The following is a 24,042-nucleotide window of genomic DNA, read 5'->3' on the forward strand; positions in this document are numbered from 1 at the left end:
ACAATGAAACGTTACTGAATAGACACATTTGTGTACTAGTAAAGTGTTTTTAATCCAGAAAAAAAGCTCACCGGTCAAACAATAATTTGTGAAGCATAGGTGAGAAAAATCCACAGAGAAATGGAAGCGCTAGATTTTGTAGCTTGTGAAAAATCAGCACTTGGTATTGGATCTAATCGCTGGTGTTTCATTGTGACCACTTCAAATTGTCACAGCAATCTGGTTCACTCACCTGTGCCATCATTTGATTTGCTGCCGCTAATAAAATACTTGTTTAGGAGGCACCCTTTCATCACTTTTTGCTGTTTCCTTCAGAATTAAACGATGTTGGCAGCGACGCCATGATGGATGTTTTCGTAGTCAAACGATTGCTGATTGGTTGATCGCGAACAACGAGTGTGGGTAAAACGCGGACTGTGGATTACGGACCGCGGTCTAAATAAACGATTCTGATTGGTCCATTTCAAGATTTGCAAGGATTGCTTTGCAAATTACCACCGGAATTACGCAGTCCGTGTTTTACCAACACCCAACAAGAACCGCTTTAAAAAAAACTCTTGGCAGTACGGCATGCCAAAGTGCACTTGCCCGACGGGAATATCACTGATTAGATTTACTTGCCCGAATATTGTTTTAACTTGCCCCGGGCCATCGGTACATCGTTATTGTCGAGCCCTGTTTGTGTTCTTTACTTGAATCGGTATCGGCCGATATGAGTGTGGGTTCGCCGATGTAGTTTTCCGCCGCATGATTTACAGACAGGCATCCGCCAGGCAGCTTTGTGTTGCCGGAGGACCCTGCCCGCGTCTCACTGCGGAGGAGCAGTCATCACATCGCACATTTTGCACATGGTTGAATATTTATTCCTTTTAAAGTTGATAATGCCGTTTAAATGTGTGGTTAAGAAAGCTGAATCCTACTGTGTTCAGTGTTTACATTTCAATGAATATTTCTTTAAACTTGACCTGTAATATTTGTTATTGTCATTTTTTCATGTAACTTGAGGGAGGAAAAGCAAAATCAGCCATCGGCTAAGGGTGATGGAAAAAAAATCGGTACCGGCCCGAAAAAAAACCCATATCTGTCAATCCCTAGTTGATATTTCCTCTTACCTCTCTGCAGAAGCTGACAATGTTCTCCCAAAGCTCCTTGGCTTCACCTTCATCGTTTCGCCGACGAGCCTCGACGTGCATGCTTTCCCTCCTCTTCAGAGGCTTGACCACCTTGCGAAGGGTAAGGTACTGCTGGGGTGTGTGGCATGCCGCACAGTTCTTGGCCTTGACGTCATTGAGCAGCGTGCACGCTGGGCAACTCCACTGTCCTGCCCTCTCCAAGGAGGAAGTGGAAGAAGCCGCAGACGAGGACGGGAAACCTCTGCCCTGTTTCCGTGTTTTATGACCCGATGAGGATGAAGAAGAGGTGGGATTACAGGAGCATGCTGTGCCAGACCCTGATGGGACCTGGCCACAGTGTGCGCAGCAGCGTGGTAGGGGGGCCTGCTGCTCCTGGAAGCCATGCAGTTTGGAAGAACCACAGGCTGAGCACTTTGGAGCACCTGTGGGATTTCGCAGGGTGCACTTGGAGCAAGCCCAGGTGCTGAAGTCTGGGCTAGAGGGGCTTGCCGGGGTGAAGCGTACGGTCTCGCAACCCAAATCGATTAAGTCAGCACCAGCCCGTGATGATCGACAGGTGTCACACTTAGACAGGCCACCTGGGTTAGCCAAAGAGCAGCCTGGGCACTTCCATGTGGGGACTGGATGATTTTCGGGGTCTTCTTCTAAAATACTGAGGCGCTTACTAGGGTATGAGGGCTCTTGTGGTTGGGCGTGTTTGGGTTTGGAAGGACGTTGTGGGCCGGGCTGTAGGGGGACACCCGTGCTTGAAGGTGAGGTGGGACTCGGCGTGTTGTTACCTGGGTTTGGTGGCCTCCCCGTAGGGGGCACTTCTCTACGACTTCGTGGCACGGGGTTATTCTGGAGGGAGGTAAAAGCACTAAACGCAGAAGAGAGGGGCTGTGAGGACACATGGGGAGGTTCTTGGGGGTCGCAGGGAGGAGCTGGAGGGGAATCATCTGTTAAGTCAATGACTAGTGGCGCTGTCCCTGCTGAGCCCACGGGGAACCCCAGTACGGGTGTGCGCACCTCAGGCACCACCAGAGCCTCAGGGGGGATTTTGGGTAGCGATAGTTTTCTGGGCCCACCGCAGGCTGAGCACGAAAGTGCAACAGGTGTGTTGAGAAGCGTGCAGCGAGGGCAAGCCCAACCCAGATGCTGCACATCTGACCCGCCCACCTCTCCGTTGCTCTCCGAGCGTCTCAACATGTCCTCTTTCAACGAAACCTGTCCTTGGGGTTCTGAAAGCACCGTGGGCTTGACGGTCAGCGTTGGGGGTTCCGTAGGAGCAGGCGGGAGACCGTTTGACGTGGCAGCGACGGTTGTGATGGCAGGGGCCGGGGTGGTGGAGGACGGTCCGAACCCGCAGACGGAGCAGGCTTTCGATCCCTGAGGATTGTTGAGGGTACAGCGGGGGCAAGCCCAACGGTGCTCCTCGCTGCTGCTCAGGCGAAGGATCTGGTTGAGGTCAGGTTTTTGGCGAGGGGCCTCACAGATGGAACAGCGAGGTGCTCCGCCGACATTTAAGAAGGTGCAGCGTCCACATGACCATTCACTGCCTCGGACTGCAGCGGCCATGGAGCCAGGAGAGTGAGAGTGGCTGCAAAAGACCAAAAAAAAAAAACAGTAAGAACTAATTCAAGAAATCTGGGCTCCCCCAACCATTATATTACAGGGGCACCCAACAGGAGTGACTGTCGACCAATCGGAAAAATACCTAAGACATACGGTATGCAGCTGGACATTGGTGTAAACAGGAAGTTCAACGTGAAATTGCGAGCGGCGTGAGAGCGATGGATGAAAGCTAGTGAACACGCCGTGTGTAACCAGCGCCACCATATGTGAATGGATTGTTGATGTTCGGTATCTGCTTTAACTGTTATCCGAGCAACTCCGACAATGATAAGTGGGAACCCGACATGTTTGAAGGTGAAATTGCCCTGCTGTTCAACTCCTCATGTGTTTCCGTGTACATCGTGAGTTACTTCAGTTGTAGTTTAGTTTCAGCTTTGGTCCACACAGCTATCTAGGAGTCCAATAATCATCCTTTAGAGTAGATTGCAGCACGAGAGACATGAACTCCTTTTGTAACCCTTATTTCCGACATGGTGTCAAGCAATAGTGGAGAAAGATTGCTGAAACAAGAACAAGGAATATACAATTGAGATGGCGGAGACAGGTGTGATTAAAATGAAGTACGGAGAGAAGAAACGCTTGCTTCTAGTGAGATTGTGGTGATTATCTGAAGGAAGAGTGGACAAAAGCCACCTGAGATTGCATGAAGAGGGAAGAGACAAAATGAGAAAAGAAAAATGGAGTGTGAAAGCAAAAGATTGCCCAGCTCAGAGGAGGTAACATTAAATCTCCTTGCAGAGGGCACCGAGGGCAGTAAATCCATATACAATCACTGTATGATTAGTGACAAAAAAGGCAGCATGAAGAGCAGGGGACGGAAGATAGTCATGAACACACTACAATTGAGTGCATCACATAATCAGTTCACAGTTCCTCATGTCCAAAAGGAGTAGGAAGAAGCAAAGCTTATTAAATCCTACCCTCCATCTGGTACTTTTACAATTAGTAACTGTTACATTTGTTCACTTCCTGCTTTCCTAATATAGTTGAAGTTTGTTTGTTTGTTTTTTTTGGTAATTTTTTTAAATTATTTTTTAATTTTTTTTGTCCCGTACCGAAGTACAAGGTGATATGAGCATCCAATGACATAATGGGTACCATAGTAACTGTCAATATAGTGATATATATATATATATATATATATAGCACATCTAGCCCAGAAAATTGTGGGATAATAATAATAATGATAATAATACATTTTATTTGTATAGTACTCAAAGACGCTTTACAGTAGAGAAAAAGAAATAAAAATATATAATAAAATATTTATATTTTATATAAATATGTATACATTTGTTCACCCCCTGCTTTCATAATACTGTTTAAGTTATCTGATACATTTTTTATTTATTTATTTATTTATTTTTACTTTTGTCACGTACCGAAGTACGAGGTGATATGCCATACAATGACTGGTTCAAGATCGCGCAACAGAGTATCCAAAGTATGGGAATACTTCACGGCAAAAAGGTAAATGATGCGGTGGTTTGTTACCTATGCAAAATTGTGATGGTACCAGCACCTATTGAGGAAGCACTCGGGAGCTACTTGTGAGGAGAAGACGCTTTCAACTTTTTTAATTTCCTTGTTTGCAATGATTAACCCCGTCATTCATCCAAACCACCACGTAACTTGTGCTCCAGCTTCGCACACACAAAAACACACTCCTCACACACTCGTGTCTTGCTGACACTTATTTTTTAACTGACACAGACACTCCTCAAATACACACTATAGTTAGTTTTATTTCTATTATTATTATTGTTAGTATTATTCATGTTATTATACTTTATTGATATGAGCAGATCATTTAGAAATATATATTTTTATTAACCTGTGCATGTGGTTGTGTTTTATCTTTTCAGGGACTAATCAGGGACTTTCAGGGATTAATCGATGCTTCGAAAAACTATTTTCTAGATTAATCGATTACAGAAATAATAGTTTAACCCAGCCCTATTACAAATATATATATATATTTATTAACCTGTGCATGTGTTTGTGCTTTATGTTTTCAGGGACTAATCATGGACTTTCAGGGATTAATCAATGCATCAAAAAACTATTTTCGAGATTAATCGATTACAGAAATAATCGTTTAACCCAGCCCTAGTCATCACATATAATAAAAGGCAGAAGTAAATAAAGCCATTGGATACTGACCCTCTTCAAATGCAGATAATCTACCCTCTGAGGTTGCCTACAGCCACAACTGTTACTTAGTGCTGATTAGAGATGCTAGCGGGTATTTCTGCATAGCATGGAGGGGAAAAAAATTATGGTAGTACACTTGTATCTATTTGTAGATACAGAATAGCCATACACTTTACTTTTGTGCTGAGGTTGGTCTGTACCCTCATCCTTTAGCCCGAGGACAATAAAAGCACAAGGTAGAGGTTTCAGTGCTTTATGTCAGTAGCCATTAGCAGAGCATTTATTCTCAGGGGCTGAAGTCAGCACTCCAACCTAAGAGAGAGGGAGAAGGCTACCAATGACTACAATCTACAAGCTGTAAACAATGTGGGGAATAAGGCGCAATTTGTGGTTAATAATTCGATTACAAGGGACGTCAATCAGTCTTGGGTAATAAGGAAATACTGCGATGCCAAAGTTTGTCTGACATTAGCATCGGTGACACATGCTTGCCAAGTTCTCCAAAGAAAATGTCCCTCCGGTCTGTCTGTCAGGACCTGCAACAGCCATCACAACAACCGGCGTCAGCATCTCATTTTTGATGACAGCTCCTTCCCTTTGGCCATTTCCATAACCGTCAGGCTGTTTCATCTACGGTAAAACGGCAAAGTCGTGGTGTCAGCCGCATGGAGAGCTTGTCAAATCAATTGATTTGGTTGGCACCGGAGCGAAGGGGATGGCAAATTTATCATTTGTCTGCAGCACACGTCAAAGGGCTTTCACAATGAATTGATCATCCTCTGGAGGATATTTCAAAGAACCCACTTGATTATCTCATTATAAGGGTACACCGATAGGGGACGCGAAGGAAGTCTGGCCTGTGATCCCAGGATGCTACTTAAATAAAAAAAATATTCTGTCTGTGTGTCGCCACTCACTCAGAGACCCGTGCTCGCTTGCGCCTTTTGTCCTTGGCCCTGTGTTCAATCAAACTGCTCTGAAAGTGCCCACTTCAGCTCCTCGGTTCCTCGGTGTCGCACACCGGGGCAAACGGCCAACAGCTTACAGTGGAGAGACAGCGTAGAGAGCGAGAGAGAGCGAGAGAGAGCGAGAGAGGAGCGCAGCTCCACGTTTAGGATAATGATCTTTTTGCAATGAGGGTTTCAATGCAAAGTGCATAGTCTGAATAAGTAATCAGTGCATCCATGGCTCAGAAAAAAATAAGTTTGAAGCAAATTAAATCGACAACTCCATCCAGACTACAAAGAGAAGACGGCAGTGGGTGCACCATGCTTAAGTGAGGTCGTGGGGGCTGCTGATTGCTCGGATTCACTCTGCATACTGAACTCTGCTGCGAGATCAAGCGAGCCGAGTCTCGCCAGCTTCTCCCCACCTCACTGTGAGACATTTGGCCTTTGTGCGACAGTCATTAGCACTGCCTTTCCAAGCTTGGCCCAGGGCCCGGGGGCCCTGGGGGAGGGGGGAGCATGGCCAGCTACTTGAGGAACCTTTTTACTTTATTAATCTAACACAAAAACGAGTGCTATCCTGAAAATTGATGGCTCTGTGTCACAACATATTAACACCACCACAACTACTTTGGGCTAAACTCAAGAGCAAAGTACAAGGACTGTAGATTTACTATCCTTGCCAAATGACTCAACACACAGCCGTTAGTGTCTTAATAGCTGGCAATGTAAAGTCATGAGATAACCGTGTCTTTCCTACAGTCAAGCACGGTGGTGGCGTCATGGTCTGGGGCTGCATGAGTGCTACCAGCAGTGGAGAGTTGTGGTTCATTAATGGACAACATTAATTCCAACATGTACTCCCACATTTAGCACCGTCTTTGGGAAACTGGCACTGTCACCCGGCAGTTTGTGGTTACACAATCCATTGATTGTACTCACACTAAAGCTACACACTAGGGGTGTAAGAAAATATCGTTTAGGCGATATATTGCGATACTCGTGAAAGTTTGTGATACAGCATAACATACTGTTCTAATGGAATAAAATGTGTTTAGTAAGTGCATATTGTTGGTGTAATTCAGTTTTTCCAGGAAATAATCTTTAACTACGAGAAAAAAAAAAAAAAGATTGCCTTGTTAACAGTATCGTGATATATCGTATCGTATTGTACGTATTGTATCGCCAGATTCTTGCTAGTACACACCCCCACTACACACAGACTACTCTAATTTACAGTCCAGTTTCAGTTCTACTCTATAGTATAGTCCCTGATACCTGAAATGTGTATTGTGTACTCCTTTTTGTGACTTTCTTTGACACTTTATCGTCTTCAGTTTGAACCAAGCCGTACAATAAACATGACTCAGCAGTGTAGCGACATTACACAACCTGACAGGCTGTCAGTAAGTGTCTCACTATGACTGTCCATCTTGTGACCAGTTTTTTGGGTTCCAAAACAACACATTTCCACAACAATTTATTAATCCCATGTTTAACAAGTTTCCTATTTTGTTTTTTGTTTGTTTGTAATTTATTTCAAGCAAAACAATGCACTGTGGCAAAACATACAACAGAATATATACAAAAATAGCACAATCAAGTCCACAATAGTCTGTGAGCAAGAAGAAGTAATATAAAACACATTGAAAGCACATTGAAATGGAGTGGGAAGAAGTAAAACTCATTAAATACCACCCCAATATCTCTTGGATACTTCATTCAATCATTAATTTTGAACCGCTTATCCTCACAAAGGTCGCGGGGGATGCTGGAGCCTATCCCAGCTGTCTTCGGGCGAGAGGTGGAGTACACCCTGGACTGGACAGCCAATCACAGTGCACATATAGACAAACAACCATTCACACTCACATTCATACCTATGGACAATTTGGAGTGGCCAATTAACCTAGCATGTTTTTTGGAATGTGGGAGGAAACCGGAGTACCCGGAGAAAACCCACGCATGCACGGGGAGAACATGCAAACTCCACACAGAGATGGCCGAGGGTGGGATTGAACTCGGGTCTCCGAGCTGTGAGGTCTGCGCGCTAACCACTAGACTGCCGTGCAGCCCCTGAGGTACTTCAATGAAAACCAAAAGTTGCTTCTTTTCTTTTTCCTTTCCTAATAATACACCAGCATTTACTAATATTTACACATGTGAAGGGATTTCCAATACCAATTGTAGTAATACAAGTACTACAATGGTAGGCAACATCGGACATACAGTGAATACCAGCAATGGTAAAATGAAAATCATATGGCGTATCTCTGTGAGAAAATGTGTTTTGAATATTATCTATGAATATTATGTATTGTGAAATACTTTAAACGTCAACTTTTACTGTATGCTATTCAGTGCAGCTCCATTTCTATTCCATATCTATATAATATTTTTATTATATAAATATATATAAATATTTGTATTATATAATATTGTATATAATAATTGTATTTCTTCTATCTATCTATCTATTGTAAAGCGTCTTTGAGTACTCTGAAAAGAGTACAAATATAATACAAATACAAATAAAATGTATTTGGGGAAAAGCGGTAGAAAAGGAATGAATGAATTATGATTATTATTATTATTATTCCACACTTTTCTGGGCTAGATGTGCTATATATATCACTATATTGACAGTTACTATGGTACCCATTATGTCATTGTATGGTCATATCACCTCGTACTTTGGTACTTGACAAAAAAAAAATAATAATAATTTAAAAAAATTACAAAAAAAATAAACAAACAAAGAAACTTAAACTATATTAAGAAAGCAGGAAGTGAACAAATGTGACAGTTACTGATTGTAAAAGTACCAGATGGAGGGGTAGGATTTAATAAGCTTTGCTTCTTCCTACTCCTTTTGGACATGTGGAACTGTGAACTGATTATGTGATGCACTCAATTGTAATCTGATGCATGTTCAAATGAAATACAACCATTACCATTTCCCGGGCTAGATGTGTCACTAATGCATTACACTCTGCCTCATTTGAACTAAATGCTCCCCAAAGTTAACTAAACTACTCGAGGGGCAGGTGTACAATAGCAGCCGGGGATTAGCATCAGTCTGTGTGAGGCATCAACTCTTGCCGCTCTGACATTATTGAAGATTATTTCCAGATACGACACATTTCAATATAGTGAAGTACTCCTGAGATAAACTGGAACTGGCACAGTTGTGTTTGAATGCCAGCACAGGGCTGCTGATGTAGATATTACTAAAAAGATAAGTGACATCAATGTAGGTGGTGATTATCAGACCTCCCGGCTGGAAGTCTGTTCAGATTCACGTTGAGAGCGACTGTCTGTCTCTACGTTGTAGTGCATGCTGTTCTTGCAGAGGTGGAGCTGGGAGCTACTTTGCTTTTTCCTGTAAATGACCTGTAAATGTTGTATTATTGTGTTAAATAATAACAATAATGCCTCAATAATGACTTTGGCGCATTTGGAAGTGAACTCTGGAAGATGTTTTGGATGGCTCTGAACGCTCAGTTTCAGAGAACACCTGCTCCCCGTGACATCACAGCGAGTCGGACTTCCTTATATGGGCATGCCCGGGTTCAAGCTGCAAGGTGGGCCGTGGGTGGAATAAATTAAAAACAGACCGTTTTGGAAATCCAAGGAAATAGATCTGAAAAAAGGTGCAAATTCTGGAAGATCTAGATAGCTTTCTGTGCGGGTTATCGTGTGTGCAGCTGCTCCACAACTCAATACAAAGGACTGAAAATGAGCATAATAATCCTGTTAAGTGCATGGATTGCAGCAAGTCAGTGCCAGATTGTCCTCGTACTCACTGCTCCTTGCTCTCGCTATTATTACTCTATGGTCATTTTTGTTTTCATTTTTTGTTCTTCTTCCTTTTGGCTCTTGCCCTGAATATTTTTGTTTTGTTTGTGGACTCTCTACTTTTTTGTTCTTAAGTGGTGACTCTCTGCATCTTGGGATCCAAACCTGGCCTTAGCCGTAGCGTGACACACCTTCAAAACACAATCATCATTCATATGATTTGAACAACTAGCACTAACTGACGAGGACAACGCTAGAATCTAAATACTATTCCGAAAAGGGCAAAGGAAGAAGATAGATGAACAGAAGCACCTGACCTCCTGAGATGCCCTCAGTGAATATTTCATGACCGGTGCTCATTTTTGCAGAGAGAATATGCCAGCAGTGGAGACAGCTTGGGATATTTGAATATATACACGGAGGAAACTGTCTGGGTTTTACAGCACGATGGCAGAAAGCTGACAGGAAGCTCCAGCATCAGGGAGAAAGACGACGCAGCCATCACTTTCTGATGTCTTTAGTGACCGACGCAAGCGCCTCCTCAGCAGGAGCCATGCTAACACAGCAAAGCCTTTAGCAAGATGGGAACTAAGTTACAGCAAATGTTTTAACACAATTCAGAGCGTTACAATCACTGACTAAATACTGTATTTTCCGGACTATAAGTCGCACTTTTTTTCATAGGTTGGCTGTTCCTGCGACTTATACTCCAGAGCGACACTGGACACCTTTTCTGTTCATGTTTATTTTTTGTGTAGCTGAATAACCATTGTGTTAGCATATCTTACACCTATTCAGCCTGTTCTATATTCTTTTATTGTTATTATCACATTATTATTCCATTATATATATATGTAATAATGTAATAATATATAGAAACAGAAGTATAATATTATAATATAAAATGTATATATAATATCTAATTATAAGATTATTATTACTCATTATTGTTATTGCTTGCCTTCCAAGAGGACGTAATGTCTGTTTTGGTCAAGTAGTTAAAAGTAGTATAAAATAAATTACTCGCAAAAAATGCGACTTATACTCCAGTGCGACTTATGTATGTTTTTTCTACCTAATTATGCATTTTTGGCCTTGTGACTTACAGTCCAGAAAATACGGTAATCACCAAACGCAACAAATTTCCACAACAACCTAATCTTGTCTTGCAAACACCGCTGCATAGGCTGCATGCCAACTATGTTCTCTGACCCCATCTTTAGAAGACAGCTTCCAACAAGGGGAGGACACACTGAAATAACTCAGACAGAAGCACGGCTAGGAGCCATGCAGCTCCAGTCCAGTGTTGGACAGTTTTAATCCAATTAAAAGGGAGAGGAAAGCCTATGGAGTAGAGGGGCGATAAATGCAATCATCCATCATGTTGAGGAAGAAGCGACACAGGGATCGACTATGGGAAGAGAACAGAGGGACTTTTGGGGCTCGGTTCTCCCAAGGCCATTAGCAAACACCGTGCATTAAATCATGCTGCTCCTCCATATGTGTAGATTCTTCCTACTCCTTTTCATACAGGTTGAACTGTGTCAATGTGTATCTAAACCATACACTAAACGACTAAAGAGAAGGGTGTTGTGGGTAAGAGTCATAAAACATCAGTAAACAGTCTCGGCTGGAATGAAATTCTGCAAATAGATGATTGTATTTATTAAAACGCAGTCATGCATGAGAAAAAATGGTTCATGTACTTGCCTGTGACGGCTTTCCTGAGTGAACTTAACCAGCGGCACACCTTGCATTCCACACTAACACTTCAATAAGTCAATGGACCGCAGATGTAGGAAAACACAAAGTGAAACTCATTCATTCATTCCGTTTCTGTGATGCTTAATCCGACAAAGTGAAACCATTGAAGACAAATAAGGCGAATAACATCGTAGTGAAGGAAATAGGATTTAGAATAGAAATGTACATGAATGTCTTATGCAAAGCCGAGTGTGTTGTTTCTATATTTTATGCTCTGTCACAGCTCAGCAAAGCTTGCCTAACGTTGTTGGACACACTCACACACACACACACACACACACACACACACACACACCAACAGCAGTGTGTGTGTGTGTGTGTGTGTGACAGAGAGGGTGTAGCAACAAAGTAAAATTGCACAATCTTCATTGCCAGAACATGTGTTCCATCTGTTATGTCCAATAAAAGTGATGACAGGATCGGGAATGTTGATAATCATACACAGTAATCCCTCATTTATCACTGTTAACAACTTGCAGACCCGACCGTGACAAGTGAATTTCCATAGTAGGTAGGAAGTATGAATCCTTCTGTATACATTCATTCATTCATTTTCTACCGCTTATCCTCACGAGGGTCACGGGGGGTGCTGGAGCCTATTTCAGGCGTCTTCGGGTGAGAGGTGGGGTACACCCTGGACTGGTGGCCAGCCAATCACAGGGCACATATAGACAAACAACCATTCACACTCACATTCATACCTATGGACAATTTGGAGTCGCCTAGCATTAACCTAGCATGTTTTTGGAATGTGGGAGGAAACCGGAGTACCTGGAGAAAACCCACGCATGCACGGGGAGAACATGCAAACTCCACACAGAGATGGCAAAGGGTGGAATTGAACTCGGGTCTCCTAGCTGTGAGGCCTGCATGCTAACCACTCGTCCGCCGTGCAGCCCTTCTGTATACAGGGTCAGGCAAAATGATCTGACACATTTGTAGGTTAAATAAAAGGCAAATAAAGTAAAGAAACAAAAAAGTTTTTTTATTTTCGAAAAGTACATATAATGACATTTTGCTTTGTTTCTTTATAATTTTATAATGCCATTGCTTTTGGTTTCTTTTTCAGTTGCTGCCATGAATTGGACTTGTGAGCATGGTGCTTTCATTGTGGAAACGTTTATCAAAACAATCAAATCTTTAACTGCAACACAATGAGCGTTCTGTTTGCACTTCAATCTTGGTAGTCATGATCCCGTAGCAGCTGGAAACGCCATCTTGTTATGGGTTACCAACTTCAGAGCTACTGGATCTGCATTGAAACGAAAATCAAGCGGCTGACCTTGCACCACCAGAACTGATTTCATTTTTAAAACATAACAAAACATAATGGCATTATATGTACTTTTCAAAAATAAAAACACTTTTTGTTTCTTTACTTTATTTACCTTTTATTTAACCTACAAATGTGTCAGATCATTTTGCCTGACCCTGTACATGTGTAATGCAAAAGTGATCTTTAATGTATCTTCGTTCAGCATGTCCAAAATAAACCAAAAATGTACCAAAGTATGACAACATGAGGGTTATAAGCGAAGTAAACAACAGAAGTACAGCAGCTTACCAGTGAGGAGCAGGTACTGTGAATGATAAAACCCCCAAGTAGGCGACTGATGTTGAATAAATAATGGAATCCATTGTAGGGAAATGTGATCGGTTTCTCTGAATATCAATAACTAACAAAAAGGGCCTGCAATGCTTTGCAACGACTTCCAATATGCTTCAGGCGGGTCGATGACTACCGTGTGTTCTCGTTCGATTTGACGCCACACAGAAAGCTAAAGGCTAAAGAAAAATTACCACAGTTTGAGATGATCATCTGCGGGATAAGAGCCTGTAAAAAGTGCTTGATTATGGCTCACACATCCAAAATCATCCATGCTACTGATAGGCCATTTCACTGATTATTTTTACAGCAGTATACAGTCCATTCAACACTTGCTGTTTACAGTGGACCTGAACCTCCGGGGGACATAAAAAAGTGTTACACGGCTCTTTAAGAATGCTCATGCTCCATGGAATCTCCATGGAATTTTTCATTAACTCCCCAAAATGGTATCCAGGAGCTTAATAAAGAGCTCACGTTCAAAATCGGCCACCCTTGGGCTTGTTTTCACTCATGGGTTCAAAACAGTCAGATCAATCATCTCTCAGGGCCAAGACCATCAGCACCATTGCCAAAACAGTCCATAATATGCAGCTGTGGGATAGCACAGGCCAAGGGAAGTCCAAGCGAAATGGGACTTTGGTTTACAAATCCAGCTTAGCCAGATTTGAAATCTATTATGGGGAAAAAAACATGAAAACATCGGCTTTGATTTGATTTGATAAGGGTTTATGAAACAGCATAGCTTGGAGGTCACTAAACTCTCATTGAGATGTTCAAGTATGGGGTAAATTATAATACATGGTATTTCACCTCACAAATGTTCTTTGGAATAAGTGAAACTAAAAGTCGAACCCAAACACTCAAAATGGTGTAGAAAGTCTGTGGTTACGGCTTCGAACTCCACATTTTCTGTAATGACCAGGTGAATCAATACTGGTGTCGATGTAATGACGCCTAACAGTGATGGCAATTGTCATTTCGCTGTATAAACTGCAACAGAGATAAGTCAATATGACGTTTCCTTCAAATTGTCACAGATCTACAGTCGCTCACAAAAATATACTTTTTTTTTCCCAATAGGAGTACATCTCACATTTCAGCATGCATTTTAATTACAGTACATCTTCTGAAGGAACATCTATCCATTTTCTGTACTGGTTAATAGGCTAAAATGCTTATAGTCATCTTTACCCAATATAGAAGATATAATAATCGAAAATAAGCCATTAAAGACATAAAAAAGGAGGGGCTTGTGTGTGTTTCAACAAATATTTTCCAGAAGTGGAAACAGGAAGTAATGTTAGGGATTCAGAGTCGAGTTTTAGCTGGAGCACAGCCATAATAGTAGGCCGTGTAATTGTGTTAATGATGATGACTATTTTTCATTATTATTGTGCCTGTTCTTGTCAGGGTCGAGTGGTTAGCGAGCAGGCCTCACAGCTAAGAGACCCGAGTTCAATCACACCCTCGCCATCTTTGTGCGGAGTTTGCGTGAGTTTTGTCCGGGTACTCCGGTTTCCTTCCACATTCCAAAAACATGCTAGGTTAATTGGCGACTCCAAATTGTCCATAGGTATGAATGTGAGTGTGAATGGTTGTTTGTCTATATGTGCCCTGTGATTGGCTGGCGACCAGTCCAGGGTGTACCCCGCCTCTTGCCCGAAGACAGCTGGGATAGGCTCCAGCACCCCCGCGACCCTCGTGAGGATAAGTGGTAGAAAATGAATGAATGAATGATCCAACACTGCAGAAAATAATCAAAGGTAAAATTTTGCTGCATGCTTTGAATGGGAAAAAGCAGTGCCATCTAGTCGTCAATAAAAAATAATAGTTGAAGGTTCAAATCTGATAACATTCCATTCATTTATGTGAAGAGGGACATTTTCATTGCAGACTACTGCTCATTAGCATCAGCAGTATCTGTAGTGTACTTTATCAAGAACATTTCAATGCTTGTCTACAGTTACGCATCATGGGGGTTGCGCCATGGTTTGGGGCTGCATGAGTGCTGCGTGTGACTGAATTCCAACTTACACTGTGAAGCATTGGGAAACTGGGCCATATGGCAGTTTTCCAACCAGATAATGTAGTGTCAACATGTGATGTGAGCATGTGAGTGCGGTGGGGGTTATGCTCTGCTATACAAAGTCACAGTGTTTCCATCAATGAAACGGCTGACTTAAATCCACACTGCTATACAAGCTGTACACTGACTACTCTAATGGCTGAATGCAAAAGATGGCTGCTGGAACACAAGGGATGTAATTACCATAGTGAGTTACAGTGCTGTAGTGACAGCTCCAGTGTAACACAACCTGTCATCATTTCTCCAGTGACCTCCATGTGTCATTTACTGCCTGGCTTGCCCTGCTGAGGGCATCCAACGGACTCATACGCCCGGGTTGCTTCTTCCCAACCTTGTTGTTTCTTACCTGCGCTCCCGGTGAGGCAGCGGAGGTTGCTGCTGCTGCTGCCGTGTGATAAAGCTGGTGCCCCACACCGGGCTGCTGTGACTGGTCCTGAGCCAGCCCACCGGGGGCGATGATGGGTAGGGGTTGCTGCGGAAACCATGGTCTGACTCAGTCTCTGCGGTGAGGGATGAGGCTGAGCTCCCCATCACCGCCAGTGATAGGAGGAGGAGGAGGAGGAGGAGGAGGAGGATGGGACTGGTGGAACCAACTTCAATTAATTGTGGAGTTAACTTCCTGTTCGGCTTGCCACAGTTCCTTTCAAAAAGTTAAATGCGATACATGTGTGTCCGTCTTGTTGACTTGTTGAGCTTTCCACAACAGGGCTGCTATTAATTCCTCTTGCATGCCTTGGGACGCGTCTCTCCAGTTTGTGCAGGCTCATGCTTTCCTTTCCGACAACTAAGCCCAACTATGCTGGGTTCACAGAGGCCATCAACAATAGCCTCATAGTCCACCAAGACAGTTGCAAACAATCAATAAACAGCATGGAGCTTGACTTAGGTCCAGTAAGAGAAAATCAATGTGCTGCATTTCCTGGGGAGGGCAAAACTACAAGCATGACGCTAATTCCCCCAAATCTCATCTTTCAGACATGCGGTCTGGCTAACAGCTGGACTGAAGCAGAAGCACTCAAACGCCACAGCTGCATAGCATCCATCAGCTAATGGGAATGAGGTTTTCCCACGCGGAGGGTTTTAAGTTGGACCTCTGAGACATGGGAACATAAAGAGGAAATGGGATGCTTGTAAAAAGATAACAGGATTGCCATGTTTACAACTGCAAAAACACAAAAAATTATATTTTACTATTGAGGTTCTTCCAAACAGGTCGGTCCAGTTGGTCAACTTGTCACAGGATGTGCCTCCTTGTTATTCAGTTGCGTTGTAAAAAATCCATGGGGAGTTTTAAGGGCAGTGTAAGCAACTCGCCCAACTTCAAAAAAATGATGGCAGGTAGCTAATTCATCCTTAGATCTGACATTGTAAGCGCATCGTGCTGCTTGGCTGTTCCATGCCTCCTAATTAGCCTATTCGTTTAAAAAAATTAATAGTCTTGGTGGTACAGTATGCAGTGGCCACGGAGCGTGTCGTACGTGAACGCAACACGCAGCCTGAGAAAGCGTGACACACACAGCACACAAAACAATATCCAGGAAGTCAAATCTTACAAAATCTGAACCCGAATCTGCTCCAGCATGTGATCATTTCTTAATTCAAGTCTTTCATGGGTTGTAGACGGCTATGCATTTTATAGAAGACATGTATCGCTCCGGTCTCTCCTTGAATGCCGCTTCTTCGAGGTGCTCCATCCCACGCCGGCTCTATTAAACGGCTCCACGCGGGTCGTCCCCGTTGAATAGACGTGTTGTCTCCTTATATTTATCATGCAACATGATTTAAATCCACCCAAGGGAAGAGCAAGTGAACGCGGATGCAATCTCGCTCCAAAACAGCGGATTACTGGAGAGTCAGCAACGCGCATGCGCACTGGCACCACAGGCGGCGGCAGCAGCAGCAGCAGCAGAAGCTGGAAGGTTGCGTTTAGGAGCTTTAAAAATACCTGTCAATACAGGTCGGAGCTGTGATGGTTCACTCGTTCATGTGGATGTGAGCACATCAGCAGGTTATGGGGCAACGTCAGAAGCAAATATTTGCCATAAAGCCCGGATATTACACACACAAACACACCTTAAAGTCAACTGTCCTGAATATATGACAAATAATTCTTGTGGGAACGTCTAGAAAGGGTTAACTAGAAGACCGTGGTGACTGCACTGCTCATCACCTCTCAGCTGTCCCTTCACATTACTGAGATAAGCCTTCAAACTTTCCCTTTGCCTCACTCCTCTCCTCTCTTTCCACTTCGTATCACTTTGTTGACCTCATTCTTATCTCCCATTACTTCTCCAAAATCATTATTCACCCCCAGGAAACCAGAAAATAAATTAACGTGACTCACATATTTGTCCAATCATCCTCAATGCGCAGAAAGCAGGTTAAACATTAGGTCGCCAGCACTCATTTGACTGGAACTGAGCTCAGCTTGTGTTGAAAAAGGGTGTGTTTGTCAGCTGAGTATGACTCGAACTACCTTTGTTAAATGTGTTGTTCACACACAAACTGGTTTAGCTGGTAAACCTGCTTCTACGACTATGAAACTATGTAGAACAATTTTACAAGAAAATGCATTTTCAAGAAAATACATTTTTACCCTTACTTGTTCAGTTGCAATTGTTTTCTTGTAATAATGCAAGTATTTATTATATTTCCTTGCTTAGCACTGTGGTCATGTGACTTATCCTGCATTCACTAATCATTGCATTACACGGTGTTAACGTAGAAGTGAGTGAAAGACATTGACAGCTCTTCACTGTAGCTCTTTTGTTCATGGTGCACCTGTCCAAGAGACAACTGTCTCCCTGGATAGAGCAGCTGGGCAACGCTCTCAGTAGGAGAAAGATTGGATTTCTCAAGGGATAGTTCTCTCTGTGCTTTTGTGCTTTTTTTTGTGTTGGTACTCAGGCGTCCTCACATCCCAAATACATAAATGTTAGGCCACTTTCACTTCCCCATATGTGTGATAGTTCCCTGTGACAGGGCTAAATCGTCAAAACACAGAAAAAAACAAAGACACACAAACACCACAAAACAAATGCAACGGTACCATGCTACAGTCACAAGCTTAAAAACGCTTCCTTTTTACAAAGTCAGCTGGGATAGGCTCCAGCTCACTGCTGACGCTGATGAAGACAATTCATAAAGAAAATGATTAAAGAAAACAACCTAAATGGATTCTCCTGTATTGTAATGTAACTACAATTGTGTGCAGTGGTAAGCTGCAGATACATAAATCATGATCTGACCTTTGACCCTGACCTGCAAACGACGAACGTGTCATCCGCAGTCATTTTAAACCAATTCTTCTGAGAATTAGTGGGGAATTAAACTAAAGTAGTGTCACATAATCAGTCTATTTGTGGACAAACCCAGGGAATGGTGCCAGTGACACCAACATTAGCTTGACAGCATAGCCAGCTGAGGCGCCGGGCACCTTGTAAACAAAGCCACCACACACGATCGGAGCAATTCACAGTGCAAAAAATGAAGTTTACTCCATAGAGTCCGTGCAAATATAAGGTATCCTCACCTCAAGCGGAACCGAAAGGGCAGATGAGTCCCGTCTTTGTCGTCGCTGTGCTAACTTTTCACATCCATGGAGAGGTTAAGTTGTTCCCATGTCGCGCTGCGGCCAAAATGAACTTTCCCTGCGTTAGCTCGGCGTTCTTCGCTCGCAAAACATATCGCGGACATCTGTGCCAAACGTTCAAGGTTATTTCAACAGCGGCTCGGGTCCTAAAACTAAGTGATGAGTTAGCGTCGCTTTACCTATACAACAGCTTCAGTATCAAGGAGACTAGACTTGAACAGGTTTGTCAACTAACCATTCACGTCCGTAGTATGCACTGCACAGGTTTGGCCGCCATGATGGTGAGCAGCATTTACAATGCATTGTAAACATGCCCACATCCAGCCCTGCAAGCGTTTGGATCCGGGGCGTCAATTGCCTCCAAAGTTTGACTTTATCACACTAAATTAGTGGCAGAGATAGTAATATTTCATTGGAGTGGCGAATGTGAGACGATTACGCCAATTGAGGTGGCAATAAGTTGATATATGCAATGTCTATATGGCTTTTGGGGTGGCTGGAGAGTCACCTATACAGTCATTAAAAACACCGTATATTGTGTGGCATTTCCACACGATATAGCCCATTTTATACTTAGCTCAGAGCTAGTTAATACATTGTGAATACATTGTACACTGTTGTTTGCTTAGCCCTCCCTTGCTCACCATCATGGTGGACCTTGGTGGTACTACACTCTGTTCCATTCATTTGCCTTTATAGGCAGTCCTTTTCAAGTCTAGTATCCTTGCTCGGTAGGAAGCGGAATCACTACGGAACACATTCGCGACGATACTACGTCAAATACGTAGCATAGGACATCTGCTGTTTAAGAATGCATCTAAACTTACGCAAAATGTAATGTAGAATACGAGGTAAGAAAACCACAATTCCCATTTTCAACACAAGCGTTCCCAACGAGGATATCCGGTTTTCGTCTTGGCTACAATATAGATGAATGTTCATCAATGAAAAATGGATGTTTAATTTTTGGTTTATTTTAACACAATTGAAGTTATTTTTCCGAGAGTTCAATTAAAAAAACAATGCTTTTTATTCGTACCTCGACAAGCATGAACTACTGGCCTTTTACTGCCATCTAGTGTCCAAAAATATGAATGAATATGAGTGACAATGTGCCACAAGCAGCCACATCCATCACGATATAATATTTACAAAGATTGCTTTTAATTTAATTTAATAATTTTTATAATACTAAATAAATGTGTCAGGTCCGACAAAAAATTAAACATGATAAAATTTTCTTAAAATAAAATATTCTTGTATTAAATTGAATGTTTTTAATTACATTATTTGATTTATTATCTTTATGTATGTATCTGTTTTCTTGATTTTCTTTTCTTTTTCTTTATTTTTTTTGCCTCAGTTAAAATTGAGATATAATTAGGAAAAGGTGTAGTTTAGCATGTGAAACATTGTACGAGTGTGGATTATCCCTTAATGCTGGTGTCAGCCCTGTTGTTTGAACCAGGATTAGCTCTGTTGGCCACTAGTTGTCCTAATGATCCCTTGGAGTACCTTAAAAGTCTCATTAAGATAATTGGCATTTGCACAATCAGTCATCATAATTGACTATAAAACACAGTAAAGTTAGAGAAAGTTTATTCAGCGTGATAACTCCTGGAGCTCCTTCTGACATCAATCAGCAGACACAAACCATGCACCGCTTGGGGTTGGCGTGATTTATTCCCTGGGTCTGTTCAGAGCGGGCGGGGCAAAGCATCCTCACATAGAAGCGAACACAATCCTGGGCGACGTTTATCACCGGGCGACCCCACATGTTGCCGAGGTACTTTTCAGGACTCTCGGTCGGGCGTCTGTCCACACTGCTGCCGGGGAAATGTTTGCAAAGCCTCGGTGGAAGTTCTCGGTGTAACTTCGTTGAAAGGATATCATCGTAGACGAGGAGTTTTGAAGAGAAAAGACGATTTCCCTGCCAAAAAGGTAGGGAAGCGGATGCACCTTCTTTTGTTGTTGTGCACTTGCTGCTCGCTGGGACGTTAAACAAAACACCCCTTCGGCTATTTCTCCTTTCTTAATGCTCCGGGTTAAAAGTTGTAAACTCGTTTCAGTTTTTGTGTGGCTGCGTACACACTGTTGTCATGACAATGCTAAGGAAACCGAGCGAGGAGGCACGTTAGGAGTACACAAAAGACACCAACTTGAGTGTTCAAACAACCCCCAGAAGTTCTTCAATTCAAATCCTTCATTTCGTTGCATTATGAAAGTTGCGTTTGCTTTCCCTGGAAAAACGGAAAGAAGAGTACTATCACGTGGGAGGTCAGTAGGATATGTCCAATGTGTTGAGCTAAGGTGTGTCCTGTGTTTATATGAGACCATTCGTGACCCAGCAATAGCCAGGAAAGGGATGCTTTTAGTTGTTTTGTAGCCAACACACATGTGGAACTGACATGGCTTCCTCAATGGAGGGTGAGCCTCACAGTTGTCCAGAGAGAGGAAAAAGGAAAATGTGGGGGCAGCGTTTGTGTGGTTGGTGTTTGCTGAAGTCACTACATGCAAATTACAACACACATATCATGTCAATCAGCTCCATGTGACTCAGGATGAGCAGATGAGTCAATATTGTTGTTATCATTACACTGGTGTTTACTCTTGTGCAAGCACACATGCCTCAAGGTGACAGTCTGGTGGAATGGTGCCATACTTTCCATGAGAAACTCATAATCTCTTTTGTTTGTGCTGTTTGATGTCAGTGGGACATGGTGTTATGCATATTAGTGTGCAAGCATTTTACTCTACCTGCAAAAAGTGTCTTTTTTGCACATTTTTCTTTAGGAACGAAGTTGACCCTGCAATTTATCACCAGTAGTAGTAGTAGTAGTATCAGTAGTAGTAGTATCAGTAGTAGTAGTATCAGTAGTCTTTTTCACACAAAGATCCTGCAAAATTGCCACATCAGAACCCTGACGCTAGTTTGTCATTCATTTGTCTGCACAAATACACAAATATTCATTCATTCATTCATTTTCTACTGCTTATCCTCATGAGGGTCGCTCACACGGGGGGTGCTGGAGCCTATCCCAGCTGTCTTCGGGTGAGAGGCTGGGTACACCCTAGACTGGTGGCCAGCCAATCACAGGGCACATATAGACAAACAACCATTCACACTCACATTCATACATATGGACAATTTGGAGTCGCTAATTAACCTAGCATGTTTTTGGAATGTGGGAGGAAACCGGAATACCCGGAGAAATGCATGCACGGGCCTAATCAATTGTTTATCATGGTTAATTTCTTCCAGATCCTTCCACAAAGTAGGATTCCTTATTTATTTATAAATGAGAAATCCTATTTCCTATCATATCATAATTATATTCCTGATGGTGTTAGAGGATTCTGCTTCACTAATGTTTTGGAATGTGGGAGGAAACCGGAGTACCCGGAGAAAACCCACGCATGCACGGGGAGAACATGCAAACTCAACACAAGCCACGTATACATGGACCCAAATATTCCAATTCCATTCGGGTTATTTGCTCAAACGGAAAGAATGTAACCTTTGTATACACCTCATTCCGAAAGAAAAGTGCCAATCCGAATGAATATATTATGGCATTCCCAGGGGTGGAATATTCCTTTCCCCAATCCGATTGAGGTATCTTGTACCCGCTCAAACGGAAAGTTGTCAGACTGCGTTCTTCTTCGTGGTGTTTTTCTTCTTCTGTTGTTTATTGGCGGTTGGCAAGCAGCTTTGGTGTGCATTAGCGCCATCTGTGGAACAGAATCTAAACCCTTCTATACGCCATTCACAAGTCCACTTTTATTAAAAAAGAAAATACATATCTATATAAAACATGTGCCGAGCTTAATTATAAAATATTAGCAAGATTGAACTTTATCTTTTCCTGTTCCCGGGTGCGTTCTTTCAGCGAATGCTGAGATATGACGTAACACGCAGCTCCAGACGTTCTTCGATTTAAAAAAATGGAGGCGAGCAATCGGCACTGGACTGCTAAGGAAAGTTTGTTTTTGATTCAAACTAAATTTCAAGACCGGACGAAGGAAAAACTGGCAATACGGAGTTTGAAAGAAAAACTGGAGGAAGTCGGTATCACGTGATGTTGGTGTTTACGCTTTACTGGGCATGCCCCATTGACTATTCTGGTTGATTATAGCGGCGCAAGGAGACACGCCATTGGAATATTCCTTTTCATGTATACCATTGCTTTCGGAAAGATTCCATTCGAAAAGAGAAAAACTCATGTAAAAGTGGCTACAGAGATGGCAGACGGTGGAATTAAACTCGGGTCTCCTAGCTGTGAGGCCTGCGTGCAAACCACTCCATCACCGTGCAGCCTACATGCCTAAAGATGGCAGACAAAAATATAATATCTAACACAGGCATGTGTAAACACTGGGACACCCCATGATGTAATACTCTAATACTACTCCTGAATTACTACATTCTACACTCATGTGTAAAAATGTCCTGACTTGTGCAAATGTATGCTGCATTTTTTTGAATTTGGAATTTTGTTTTTTTTTTTTTTTGCCCTCCCCTCTCCTCCTTCATCACCCAATCATCCTGCCCTGTCTACCCCTTGTCTGGCTATATAGTATGACCATATAGTACAGTAGCTAATGATATACCAGGAATATACTTCAATGCTTTCTTATAACATTTCCTCTGAGGTTTCATTTGTTGTTGGAATTGGTTTGGTGGGCTGTCACGGGTGGGCTCTCATGGGCTGCATATGACCCAGACGCTGTGGGTTGGCCACTCCTGTGTAAGTATATTGAGGCATCCATTGTTGCTAAATAAGAATCCTTGCCCTATAAAGGTCAGTATTCATAATTAGTATTTAAATTTAAATCTTGGCATTTAAATATATTTCCCATATAAAGGTCAATATTCATAACTATTGTCATTTAACTGTTTTTAAAAATGTAATTTACATTTGTAAAGTTAATTATTTAGAGTATCCACAATGATTTGTATTGTATTTTATAATATTGCATATTTATATTCTTGTATAAGAACTGACTACCCACTCAGATTAGGTAATCTCTGATTTGTAATGTACCCCCCCCCCCCAAAAAAAAACCCCAATATGTTGTGCAAGTGTACCTAATGTTGTGACCAGCAAGTGTACAGTATGTGTCATGCATTCCATCATTTGGTTGCATTGATTATTCGTCCTGCCAAGCATCTTTCATCCCTCCCCCCTCTGCTACTATATGTTGGGGCATGCAGCAGTGCGGTTTGCACCCGTAGGGCCTTTTTAAGCACGTTGACATGGGCACATATGCTGGTTTGACTTAGTGCGCCCCCTAAAGGGCAAAGGCCTTCTGTTAGCACGCTGATGCAGTTCTTTGCATGATAA

The 24,042-nt window shown here is 42.5% G+C and overlaps 2 protein-coding genes across 5 annotated transcripts in view; one reads left to right on the plus strand and one right to left on the minus strand.

Annotated features, from left to right (window-relative positions):
• The window catches only part of capn15 (calpain 15), a 36,748-nt gene extending 17,706 nt beyond the window's left edge, over positions 1-19,042 (minus strand). The window contains exons 1-2 of one of the 4 annotated variants that reach the window (XM_058061792.2): positions 18,933-19,042; positions 1,113-2,712 (exon numbers count right to left, since the gene is read on the minus strand). In XM_058061792.2, coding sequence (XP_057917775.2) covers positions 1,113-2,712; positions 18,933-19,009 — 1,677 coding nt within the window. In that variant the 5' untranslated portion in view covers positions 19,010-19,042. Of the gene's footprint in view, positions 1-1,112; positions 2,713-15,451; positions 17,350-17,449; positions 17,557-18,637; positions 18,905-18,932 lie in introns of those variants that run through there. The other 3 variants (XM_058061793.2, XM_058061794.2, XM_058061791.2) reach the window with 3 other exon arrangements.
• A 1,406-nt stretch (positions 19,043-20,448) lies between these two features.
• The window catches only part of ankfn1b (ankyrin repeat and fibronectin type III domain containing 1b), a 133,687-nt gene continuing 130,093 nt past the window's right edge, over positions 20,449-24,042 (plus strand). The window contains exon 1 of the mRNA XM_058060991.2: positions 20,449-20,638. The gene's annotated coding sequence lies outside the window, so the exon portion shown is untranslated. The remainder of the gene's footprint in view (positions 20,639-24,042) is intronic.

This window comes from Doryrhamphus excisus, unplaced genomic scaffold (genome assembly GCF_037039965.1).
Source record: "Doryrhamphus excisus strain RoL-2023G ecotype Guam unplaced genomic scaffold, RoL_Dexc_Guam_v1.1 HiC_scaffold_24, whole genome shotgun sequence".
Lineage (NCBI taxonomy): Eukaryota > Metazoa > Chordata > Actinopteri > Syngnathiformes > Syngnathidae > Doryrhamphus > Doryrhamphus excisus.